Below are 12,787 nucleotides of genomic sequence, written 5' to 3'. Positions count from 1 at the left end.
ATGTTCTGCTTCCTCTTTTTAAGAATTTTTTTTTTCTTTTGGGGTGGAAGCTCATGGGAGTTAGCATGCATCTATGATGAGGGCTGAGCTGCTTAAAAGAACGACTGGCTGCACTAAAAGATTAATAAAGTGGCACATATGAGTGAAAGGAACAGACAGAAATGAAACAGTGAATGGCTTTTTGGTTTGGTTTGTAATATCCAGGACAATGCATGACTCTAAAGAGAAGCAGTCAGAAGCTAAATGACTGGTTCTGATTTCCTCAAGGGGTGATAGCTAAATATTTAATTGTAAATTTCTTTTCTGTTACTATCCCCTAATACATTCTCAAGTTCTGTAGTGTAAGCAAGGATATTCTGTGCATTTCAGCTTTTTGTCTAGCTTAGTCCCAACAAACCATTTACTCTGATCGTTAATGAAGTAGAGAAACTACTGACAGAATATAGTGTACACCATTTAACGTTACTGCTTTTGTTATGTTTCAGAGGCAGCTTTGAGATTCCCTAAATATTTTCAGCGTTGGTAATATTTCCGCGCAGGTTGTCTTCCATGTAGGAAAAATATATGTTCACACCCGTCTGTCTCAGGAGACAATAGAGGAGTGCTTCTTTGGAGGCGAAGTCAAACTATTTGTTGAAAGGTTATAGTGCCTGCTATGGCTGTAGAGACCAATAGGGGAGCAACATGTTTTGTTGCAGCTGGAGCAGATGAAGGCATTCAGTTGTGCTGCTGCAGATGCACCATGGCATTTCTTCTCTCTGTGTTCCTCCCAGCAGTCAGTCCTCCTCTGGTTGTTGCTATGGATGCACAACCTGTCTGTCTCCAGGCGCTGTGGTGGTCTGCAGGGGGTTCCCACACGGGGATTGGGGTTGATATTGCCAGCCTTCATGTTCACACATGAGCAACACTACATAATCAAAGCCCTTGGGCCTAAAATTAACAGAATTAGTGTGTTTTTGATGCTGTCTGAATGATAACACATTTAATCAGATGATCTCACTGTGGTGAACCTGGGCAGTGCAGAAAATATATTATGCTTTGGAGGTTTTGGTGGTCTTTGCAGCAAAAAGGTTGATTTGAAGAACAAGCCACCACTTGGTTATGCAGGAACAGGGGAAGAGTGCCCCCAGAACTCTTTAGTAGGGTGCACCAGCACAGTGCTTGTTTACATGAAACTATGGTTAATTTAAAACTGTGGTTTAATGTGGTGTGGAAATTGGGCCATTGTCTAGTTTGGCCTGAGAATCTCTTGTGATTTTTCAAGCTATTGCAGAAAAAGCTGTCTTTTCTGTTTCCATGGAGACAGCTGGGCGTGAATTGATAAGCGTTCTCTTATCAAACTAGGAATCTGACAGGCTGCAGTCCAGAACTCCCTTACTATTACTGTAATAGGAGGCTAGATACAGACTTAAGGCCATTGCATAGCAGTCTTGGTTCATGTGTAGCTGCTAAAAATATCCTTCCTCTCAAGCACAAATGTTCTAGCATAAAAGAAACAGTTGCTTTACTTCCCATCAATTTGGTTAGATTAATTACTGACTTGGCTTTCAGCTCTGCAGGAATTTTCACTTCACGTCTAGTGTCTACAAAGAGAAGTTCTCTTCCTAGATTGATGAAAATGTTTGGCTTCCAGATTTCTGCTGATGCAGTGCATTTTTATATAGGGAAGCTTTATTGTGTTTTATATCTCTGTGTGAGAAATGGTATAGAGTATGGCATGTGTGGACACAAGTGTTTGCTATACCATGTAAATATTAACAGGAGGTCTGAAATCATTAATAAATTACTGCAATCAGCTAAACTTACCAGATTTAAAATGAGCATATTAAGTGGACTTTAGAGTTGTGCCCTGTGAAGTTGTGTTTAGTGTTTATGTCTTAATTGTTTACTATCTGTGTTCATTGCTACTCTTATTATGTGACTGTTCAATAAAAAGGCCCTCTTTAAATTTTCATAGAAATATACAGTATTGTGTTTCTTATTCCATAGAAGCAAATTAGCTAATAAACAAAGCATCTTAATTGGATGTCACTATCCCTTCAGTTGGAGTACATCAATTTGGGAAGAGCTTGTCACATGTCTAGAGACAAGGTTGGACTACTCTGGCTTCATGGGGGTGAGATGAGGGCCACAAATGTGTGTGGAGTTCTGCTTCATCTGCGGAAACATCCATGTTCCTTTTTGGATGATACAGACCCCCAATGAAAGGCAGAAGTGTGAGCTGCTTTAAGACTTGAAAGAGCTCTTAAGACAATCTTAATAGGAGAAGGGGATCAAATACAAAGCTGATTGAAGGGTAAATTTAAAAAGAAACCAGTTATAGGATTTCAGATTTGAAGTACACAGTACAATTCAACAATGGCTGTAATAGGCTATAAAATAGCTTTATGTAGATCATGTGATGGATTTTTAAAGGTAATAGAGCTTAGCATTGGATGGAGCTGACATACCAGTGCCTGGTCCTCCTAGGAGACAAAATACATGCTCTCTATAACACAATTAATTCCATATTTCATAGCGAGTGTCAGAATATGGCTTGACTTTGAAATGTCTACAGAATGTAGTTTGACTTGGTATAATTTACTTTTCAGCTACTGGAGTAGGGTAAGAGTGCTTTGAAACTATCTGGCTTTTCATAAAGTAGGCTTAAATTAGAGCATCAACATCATGCTATCCTGAAATGTAATTTTGTGTTTCTTTAATCCCCTCTCTCCCAGGTTTTGAACGAAGAATGTGATCAAAATTGGTACAAGGCGGAACTCAATGGCAAAGATGGCTTCATTCCCAAAAATTATATTGAAATGAAACCACATCCGTAAGTAAAGTACCATGACTTCTGTGTGTGACATTATGCTTAGGGCCAAATTCTGGCCAAGCTCACTTGCAGTTCTGGTAGTTGTCAATGCAGGAAGGATATCTCTGGAAAACTTTTTCATTCCCATGAGAGCCATCAATCCTCTGACCATATTTTGTATGGCAGGGATGCCATCAATGCAGGGGTTGTAGTGGCAGTTGTTGACATTGGCAGCAACAAAGTGGATCATGTGAACTGCATTCCCACTCAGTACACTCACTGTGAGTCTTGCAAAATCAACAGTAAAGCCCAGGTTGTTGGCTTTTGTTGCAGTTTGAACTAGACAGGCTTCACCCAACATAACATTTGATTCTGCTGTAGTAATAGTAAGCCTTTAACTGTTCAAAAGGAAACCTTTGCGAATGGTACACACTTCTTTAGTGTAAAATTATTTCCTGCCTGTTTTCCCCTTCACCAAAAAGATTCTTTTTCTTGGTGAACTTACTAAAAATCTTTGTATATTCTATACTAGATGTGTGGTCCTTACTAGTCAGTATTTCCTGTAAAATATTACCGCTGACAGCTTATTAAATGTTTAGTTCTTTCTTTCCATTGATAGCAGGCAATCGTTCACTATATTAAGTACTACATGGTCTCAATACTGAGGATATGTAATGAAGACAAGTTCCTGTTCACTAAGCTGTGTATACACATTCTGTTGCCAGAAGCACAAGCCCTATGCCGAGAAACTTACACAGTATTCTTTGTATAATCTCATCCCTGTAACCCTTTCACTAAACAATAGTTCCAATTGAAATCTAATTTTGAAACCCACCTTTGCCATTCATTCTCAGGTTTTGCTGCTTATAGTTTTCCAGTTTTGCGCCATCTCAACAAATACTTCTAATTCTTCTAGTCTGCAGGCTATCCTTTGTCATCCTTTCCATGCAGACCTTTCCACTCATTTCTACTTTCTCACTTGCTCCCTTCTTGAAGAGAGATAACATAAGCAAAAACCTGTCCTAAAGAGCTTACAATCTAAACAGGGGCAAGGTTAATAGGAGAGGACTTTGTGCAAATCTAGTCATAGTTACTTAGGCTTAATTTCAATATAGGGTCATTCTAAGGCTGCCAGCCAATTAAAGAATTTTACTATATTTATCATCACTGTTTCAAGCAGTTAATTGGTTGAATTTGAATTTTTTAATGTTTTCCAAAACTTCAGTATACAGGTGTCCGTTTGAGACACTGAATGAAATTTCACAAATGTAGGAAGCAAACAAGCAAGAATAAACCTTGGCTACAACTTGTGGTTGGTGAGCAGAGAGCTTAACCATGAGTCCCAGTTTGGAGAACATGTTACACCAAACCTTGGCTTAGCTCAACATTGGGCATCAATAAAAAGAATTGGAAAAGAGTGAAGCGACTGCAAGCTCTTCTCTCGGAATTCACATGGTCACATAGTTTTGCTAACAAGACTTTAGGGTCATATTCTAAGGCCCTTTTCACTGCTGGGGCTCCAGTTGTAGAATGCCTTTTCTGTAAAGGCTCACTGGGCACCTATTTGGTATTCCTGTTGGCACTAGGACCTTATTTGCCCTTTCTTTTCATCTTAAAATATTTGAGTGTTTTATTTTTGGGTTTGTTTGTTTGTTTAAAAAACCACTTGTTTTAATGTCATTCATTTTATCTTGGGACTCAGCTACACAGCTACAAATAAAACGTTTTAAATATGTTGTAAAGTGCATTATACAAATGTGTCACTAGGTAGCGACAGTTTAAAAAACCATTTTCACTGCGTTTTTTTATATGTGTGTAGATTCCACCTTGGTGTTAAGCTGTTGCTGGATTTATTCTGTTTTGGAAGTTGTGTTTTCCCCTCTTATGGTTATCTATAACAATTGCCTCTTGATATTTTTAAGGACTACAGATCCCCAACACCTTACCTCAGGATAGCTCTGGTTATCAGGAGGAATGGCCTTTAGGCATTACAAGTTGGCAAAGAGAGTTGCCCTGTTAAAAGAAGTTGAACACATCACACAATCAGTGCAGGTTACTTTGTCCATTAGTAAACAGCAATGTTTGGTTTTGAATTGGTTGACTGCTGTAATAAGGAAGTATGCTTCAATTACATTCTATTGATACGTTTCACATGTGAATGTGAAACATATTGAGCTCTCAATAACATGGCTCCATGGTGACTGGCCGCAAACATTTTCAGAGGCTGAAATTGTGGTTGCTGAATTTCTGAGGCAGAAACCCAGGGCAACATGTACATGGAAAGAGAGAAATGAAACCTTGCGAAGACACTGGCCGTGAACCGCAGACCTGCAAGTGCACCTCGGCTTTTGTTTTGTAGACGTTGCTAACAGTTTGGGATGTAGTTTTCTGACCAAACCCGACAATGCAGGCAGTCTAGAATGCATGCAGAGATCTGCACATAATGTAAACTTACAGATCATGCTTCTTTTGTCTGAATCACTACTGTGCTTACAGAAAAGTTCTGTCTAGTTCTGGAAGAATAAGCCATATAATGCAGCCCCAATATAAAACCAAAGTCGGTTTTGTGGCAATTCCAATACTATATCTGACATATGAAAGTGGAATCAGAAGATGAACAGATGCAGCTCTCATGACATAAGTCCGGGAATCAATCCACCAGCCTTGTGTGTTTCCCATTGCTTCCGGCAAGAGCCAGATTTTTCTAACTACTAAGAAGTATCAGTGACAAGTGTTTAAGTTATTGACAGATCTTGCAATGGAAAGCACAGAGGGGCATTAATGCAACATTTGTGAAGTGCTTTCTAGTGTTTGAGGCACTTAACGTGCACTATCTAGTAATCCTTACAATTCTGTAAAGTCAGTATTATCCCCCATATTGCATTTGGGGGGCAGAGGACTGAGGCTGAGAAGGAGGCTTGCCTAAATCCAAGTCATGACTTCATGACATAGGCAAACATTTCTGATTTCAAACTTCCTTACTTGTAGCAGAGTCTCCTTTAGCCACCATACCACATTGTCTCTTAAGTGTTTGAGATGGGTTTGTGTGATCTACCTTCCAAAATGGTTTGCAATGTGAATAGTCCTAAAGGCACTTGTAAACTTAAACTGTGTTCCCCCAAATGCCATTAATCATGGGGCTTATATTCAGTATATGCAAAACAAAGCTTTCCTAGGTAGCAACTGTAGCTGGCACCCATAATGCAGAGTTGCAAAATGATGCAAAATCCTATCTGCCCTAATAGTCACTATCTGGCTTTGCTAAAAGTAGAATGTTTGTGGTTTATTTTAATGGGAATGCTTGCTGTCAGGAATCTGAAGTAAAGAAATTAAATCACTACAAATAATTTTAAAGGATGGGAGAAGTTCCCTAAGAATCTATAACTTGTTAATCCTGAATCTTATTGTTTCAGCCAAATTCTCTTGCCTCTCTTCCTATAATGCAGTGGTTAAAAGCCTTGAAAATGGCAAAAATTGTTAAATCAAGAGACGTTGAGGAAATTGACTTTTTTAAAAAAATGAAGTGGTATCTATTACTTATTGGAACTTGATATTATTTATGTAATATCCAGTTTTATATCACTCCAATCTTTAAAATTACTTTTTAAAAACATTATTTAAGTGCAGCCTCGTGGAACAGTTCAATTGATTATACCTGTCAGATTACTTCCCAGCTATGAACATATCCAAACTTGCCTTTTTGGAGTTTGAATTATGCTTAATTTTCAACTGTGTTTGCACAGGTGGTTTTTTGGGAAGATCCCCCGAGCAAAAGCTGAGGAGATGTTGGGCAAACAGAGACATGATGGTGCCTTCCTCATAAGAGAGAGTGAGAGTGCTCCCGGGGACTTTTCTCTCTCCGTCAAGTAAGTGTTGCATTATAGTTGGTTGATAAACACGTTCTGCACTTAAACTGCAGGTGAAATAAGCCTATTTCAATTATTCTTATTTCTGCCATAAAATATAGTCCTTGTTTCCCTGACTACAAAACTTGGAAATGTTGGTGCAGTAACTTGATATATGGGGACGCTTATTGGTTGTCCTGCTTTCTCTTCTCTTCTCTTCTCTTCTCTCCCTCCACCCCTGACCATCTTGCTTTTTAGTGCGTTCCTTCTCGAACCTCAGGCATTTTGCAATTAGGGCTGGTAAAGTTGTAAAATGCTTTTCAAATATATAGAATCCTTCATAATACCCTAGGGAAATCACTGTTAACTCCAGGATTCTACACTTTTTAAGGGTCTTTGTGTTCATTGATTTATCACCCGAATCTCTCATCTCTGAAGGTATCCTTCAGCAACTTGCATGTTTCCAAATAAGGTGCTGTTTCCACCTTGGCTCTAATCGCCTTTTGTAAATAGGTTCTGTTGTTTCCTTTAAATCAAATAAAAATAATTATTAAACTCTAGCTACATGAATTGATACTGTACAAATAGAAAACCACATGTACCTTGCTGAGTCTTTCTGCATAGCTTTGCCCTTCCAAACGCTACCATGCAATCTACCAGATAGTCTCATATTGTAAGGGGAGAGGCATTCTTAACTATCCAAGTATGTAGAAGTTTGGTGCTTTTGTTCTAGACTCTGTGAATAGTCCTCAAGTGTTTCTTTCAGTTGTCTTCTCCTACATTGTAATAGATCAGCTTTGGTACAAATGAAAACCTGTTGGGAATATCAAACCAAGATATTAATAGAATGTTCATTCTAATAGTTTATGATACCTTTACTATAAAACCAGCATATGTATTTATTAGCAGTGGTAATCAGTGACACATGCTGACTTCTCATAGCACAGTACTGCCACCTATCGTTCAAGAATCACTGAAATCCATATTTGCCTAGAACCAACAATAGGTCCTGTTAGCTTAGAGAGAGAGAAAATACTCAGTGCCTGCCTCGCTGGCATGGATTAACATTGTGCCTCACTTCATGTCAAAGGAAAGTGGCTAACTCACCTAATTATCTGAAGCCTCAGATGTCATTCCCATTGACTATTAGGGTGAAAGCAAGAAACGCCTATAACCTGTAGTTAATATTAAGCAGAATTATTTGCAGGCATAGTGGCCACTTCTGAGGGCAATAAAGCCTGCCAAATTTCAGGCATAGCTGCAAGGCTTTCTATGTGAAATGCCTTTAAAGTGTGAAATTTATGTTAAGGGTTTGATATGCCTGTGTTTGGATGAACATAATATACAATGTAGAAATGCCCCCAGATACGTTCCCTGCAAAATTTCAGAAGGATAGATGCAGGGGTTAGGGAGTTACAAATGAAAAACAATATTTAATGTCTTTTTTAAAAAAATCTGCTCAGTTTGCACCAAGGCCACAGAAAGTGCAAAGTTTATTATGTTCTTTTGGTATCCTATATCAAAAGGATATAGATTGGAAATAAGAGGAGAGTCCTGGTAAAGCCATTCCCTGCTTGAAGCTAGAACTGTCACTTACAGGCACCCTTCCTCTCCTGCCTCCTCTCCTATTCTCTGCCTGGAGTTTACCATTTATGGAAGGCTTAAGCGAAGTTATTAAGAACCCTCCCAAGATTCCAGAGCCTTGGAGCTAGCCTGCTTCACCTTGGGCCACCTCTGATCCAGTCTGTCTTGGGATTCTGAAGCAGTCCAAACATCTCCAAGGAACTGAGTCCTTTCCTTGGACTCATGCCTTGTCTGAGACTAATGCTCGACTGTTAGCCTGTGTACGTGCAAATGTTTGCTTTAGCAACAGCAGACAATAGTACCTGTCACGCATTGGCATACACATTAGAAGAATAAATAAAAGCCTGGACATGTTCTTCTCTTTCTATTTAGATTTGGAAATGATGTGCAGCACTTCAAGGTGCTTCGAGATGGGGCTGGCAAGTATTTCCTCTGGGTGGTAAAGTTCAATTCTCTGAATGAGTTGGTAGACTATCACAGATCGACCTCTGTCTCCAGGAATCAGCAGATATTTCTTCGAGACATTGAGCAGGTGCCTCAGGTAAAGGAGCATGAGTGGAGTTCTGCCTCATTTCCATCTTCAAATGTTCTATATTATTCAATAATAACCTTACGCAAATCTGTGTTTTAGGGGATTTTACAGTTTGGAGTATAAGCGCAATTCTAATACCTGCTATATATTTTGGAGCATTCTTTGTCCACTGTGTATTTAGCCACCTCTTAAGATATTGTAAGCAAATTTTGCACGATGGTTCCTGAGATCAAGGAGCAAGTTTTCATCTCTTTTGGGATACAAATGGGCACCATTCTGAATCAAGATGGCAGACTCCACTTTTCAAAACTGCACTGATACTTTGGTTTCTTAGAATTCCTGAGCAAGGCCGGGTATGAGGCTGCCGGTTTATAATATTTGTTACTACAGTGCCTTTCTTTCGTGGCTAAGGATACCACACTTAGAAAATGTACAAGCCTCCCTTTGTTATAAGGCTACCAGGCTGTTGTGCATATTACACACACGCACACAGAAACTTGATTTTAAAAATAATTAGCAGCAACAACACAGTCAATACTGTCAAGCAGAAGACTGAAATAAAAAGATCCATGTGGTGGTGGGTTGCCCCATGTGGGTTGACCCATCCCACACGATTGCCTATGGCCTCCTGCCACGGTAGAGGCTACAGTAGTGAGAACTGGGCAGAGAATTTCCTTATGTGAGGCTTCATTTTGCTCTCATTAGCACTGGTTGCAATTCAGTTTGCTCACATGTTTGGATGAATAAAAGAAAAAACAACCACCACCACCAATTATCAAAAGTTGACACAAGGTGAACTTCCTGGGGGAGGCTGTTCTAAATAGGCGGTTCTGCAGCCGATAAGGTGGTATCGCCACCCACCTAACTTTGAATGGTAGGAAGCAAAGTTGCATCTCTGAAGGTGAACACAGGATATGGGAAATCTCATGTGGAAGTAGAAGGTTGTCCTTCAAATAACCAGCTCTCAAGTCATTTAGGGCTTTAAACAGCCAGTGTTTGGAACTGTTTATAGCTTGCTCTGGATACTACTGAGATCTACTGTTTGCAGTCTCTGAAAAGTTTGCAAAGGCAGCCTCTCATACAGTGCTTTGCAGTAGGGTACCCTCCAAACATTGAACTGCAACTCTCACCAATCCATTGGTCAAATATAACGGGGGTTGTATTTCACATTGGCTACTCCTGCAGGAGTCTAATCTCAAGCTTGCCAGTACATGGGTAACACAACTAGCTAGAGCCTCGGCCAGTGAAGGTTCACAGCTAGTCCATTAAGCTTAACTCGTGAAAGGCACTGCATGCCACAGATGCTTCTTGGTCCTCCAGTGATAATGCAGATTTAGCAACACCTGCCAAACTGTTTACCTGATTCTTTAGTGAGTAGTGTACCCTTTCAATGCAGGTTCATTGGTAGGCAAAAAACTCAAGAAAAACAAAACAGTTTTTGCATTAACGTAAGTGTATATTAATTTTATGTGGTGTACTCTATTTTTAAAAATCAGTAGAAGCCAAATTGGTAGCTTTACCCAAGGGGTGAGCAACTGCTTCTAGGCAGGACCGGATCCAGAACTGGCTCACCATTAGCAGAAAATGAAAATTGGAGATGTGTAGAGCAATTAATAACTCACCCTTTTTTTCTTTGGTCTGCAGCAACCCACATATGTTCAGGCTCTCTTTGATTTTGACCCTCAAGAGGAAGGTGAGCTGGGCTTTCGCCGTGGAGACTTTATCCGGGTCCTTGACAATTCTGATCCCAACTGGTGGAAGGGAGCCTGCCACGACCAAACAGGCATGTTTCCACGCAACTACGTGACCCCAGTGAACCGGAACATCTAGAGCAAATTATTAAAGATTATTTAAGGAAACAGGAGAAACAGTACACATTCAGAATCTTAAGTGCAGCCAGTGATCTCCAGTCATCAGGCCATAAATCTGAGTCACCTCTCTGCCGGAGAGGGAACACTTTATTCCCCCCACTCAGTATGGAACTTTGTGGGGAGGGGACAGGAGAAGGGTCCAACTTGCGCGCCAAAACTTACCTTTTAAATTAAATAGATATTAACAGATTTCTTCGGTTACTTCCGGGTGGCCCCTTTCGTTCGCTTGTCCTTTCTCCCCCAACGCTGACACACCAGTTCATCAGTGCATGAAGTTTTAATGCTATATGAAGTCCATGCCATGCCACTCAAGGAAGATAAGAGGGAGAAGCTCTGCTGGTGTTTGCTACTTATGCAAATGGCCTTCATGAAGGGACTGAGAAAGGAACCAAATCCACTACCCAGTTTAAAAGCAAAACACACACATGCCATATGCCAACTTTACTTTTGCCTTCAGTATTTTGCCTGGGTAAGATAGGGTCTTAATTCCGTCTACATACCCTCCCATCTGAAAACCCAGCTGCTTCAGAGCAAAGGGAAGAAGGTGGGGCTTTTACCACCCCAGGTTGCAGGCTGTCTTGACAAATTCTCTGCTACAGCTAGATCATGCTCTCATTAACCATGACAGCTTTTAAAATTTGTTTAAGTGTGTGGTTGAGCACATTCTTCTATTTTTCCATTAGTGCCTTTCCCTCATTTCCTTATTCTTTTTTAAGTTAAAAGGACAGTCCAGAGCTTTCAGATTTTTTCCCCTGCTTTTATGTAAATATTTAAGGGGTTGAATGGGAGGAATGTAGCTTTATTATTAAATACGAAGCCTTCCATAAACCAGATGGAGCTTTAAAAAGTGTATAAGCACCTGATATTCTTTATTACCAGGTGGGAAAAGACATAAAAGTGTTCTACAAGAGGCAGGTCTAGGACCTGCAGCCAGGGGCCCTTGAGAGAAAAGAGAGATTGCACCATTATGAAGAATGTGGCATGTTGTATGACGCTGCCATGTGGTGGAGACTGAATATTCTGGGATGTCCTGTGAAACTGTCATTTCCCCAAAAAAATATTACAGGGAGGCATCAAGAAATTGTGCTTAATTACACATTGGGTGCTCTCCAAGTATATAATTAAAGATGATGCTTAGTGATAAGCAGTTCAGTTCCCCTTTATAAACACACATACTATATATATATATATGACAGACTGGGTCTCGATTAGAGTCGTTGACTTGTTCTCGAAGAGAGGAATCTGGTATCTTCATGCTTCAGATTTTCCCTGTCTCCACATGCCAGTGTTACATAGTTGGAGGAATTGTGTTTCTTCCAACTTACAGCAGGCTGTTGGGGGTTGTATTTCAATCTCGCGGCCCCAGATAAGATTCACTAAAGCCATTCATAGTTTTATGAATGGACTTGGACAGGGAAGAGCAACCTGCAGAGCTCTTTGTGCCAATACACACCTTATTTCCTTTTGCTGAGCCACATGGCTGAAACTTTCATCCCAACAACAGATCCCAAAGCTACCACAGATATCTTCTTTTCCGCCCAAATGGGGAAAATTCCTGTGTTGGCAGGTGCCTTTTTATACTAAGTGTTACAAGTGTGTTATTCCTGAGATGGACTCTGCCTTACACTTCCATTTCTCCCAGCAGATGAAAGAAAAAGCTACCCTGTAGCGTATTGATTTCTCACCCATTCCTTGCTAGCTGACTTTTTCTTTCCCTCTCCCCCATACTTTCTTCTTTCTGAAATGATTGGAAAAGGAATCTATGGCATTCTACACTTGGACCATTTGATTGTTTTCTTATTTTGGAATCGGTGTATATCATGCAGCCTTGCAGACATAATGTCTTGTGTGTATATATATATTAAAAAAAATCAGTGTTTAAATAAAAAAAGGCCTATGTACTTAATCCTTTAACTCAGCAGCAGCATTTGGTAGTTAGTAATTAACTGTGAATAATAAATATACAACAAATTCTTCACTTGAATATCAGTGTCTTTTCTGTTCATTTAATGAACCATCAGCTAGTTTAGGGCTGCAGTTCTCCTAACCATCTCTACTCCTGCAGGTAAGTGGGGTTAGGATTGCACCCTGAAAAAGTGATCCACGGAAGGTTCTGCATCCAAAATCTCAACTGTTCAGCATAGATTTCTGTTACACTAGA

General features: G+C 39.9%; 1 protein-coding gene across 1 annotated transcript in view; it reads left to right on the top strand.

Moving 5' to 3' along the window:
* The window catches only part of GRB2 (growth factor receptor bound protein 2), a 47,189-nt gene extending 34,579 nt beyond the window's left edge, over nt 1–12,610 (top strand). Inside the window, exons 3-6 of the mRNA XM_053375877.1 lie at nt 2,718–2,815; nt 6,538–6,660; nt 8,596–8,764; nt 10,400–12,610. Of these exons, the coding sequence (XP_053231852.1) occupies nt 2,718–2,815; nt 6,538–6,660; nt 8,596–8,764; nt 10,400–10,585 (576 nt within the window). The 3' untranslated portion in view covers nt 10,586–12,610. The remainder of the gene's footprint in view (nt 1–2,717; nt 2,816–6,537; nt 6,661–8,595; nt 8,765–10,399) is intronic.
* Nucleotides 12,611–12,787: the final 177 nt, after the last annotated feature.

This window comes from Podarcis raffonei, chromosome 2 (genome assembly GCF_027172205.1).
Source record: "Podarcis raffonei isolate rPodRaf1 chromosome 2, rPodRaf1.pri, whole genome shotgun sequence".
NCBI lineage: Eukaryota > Metazoa > Chordata > Lepidosauria > Squamata > Lacertidae > Podarcis > Podarcis raffonei.
Note: the sequence above shows the minus strand (reverse complement) of the source record. Positions and strands in the feature narration are given on the sequence as shown.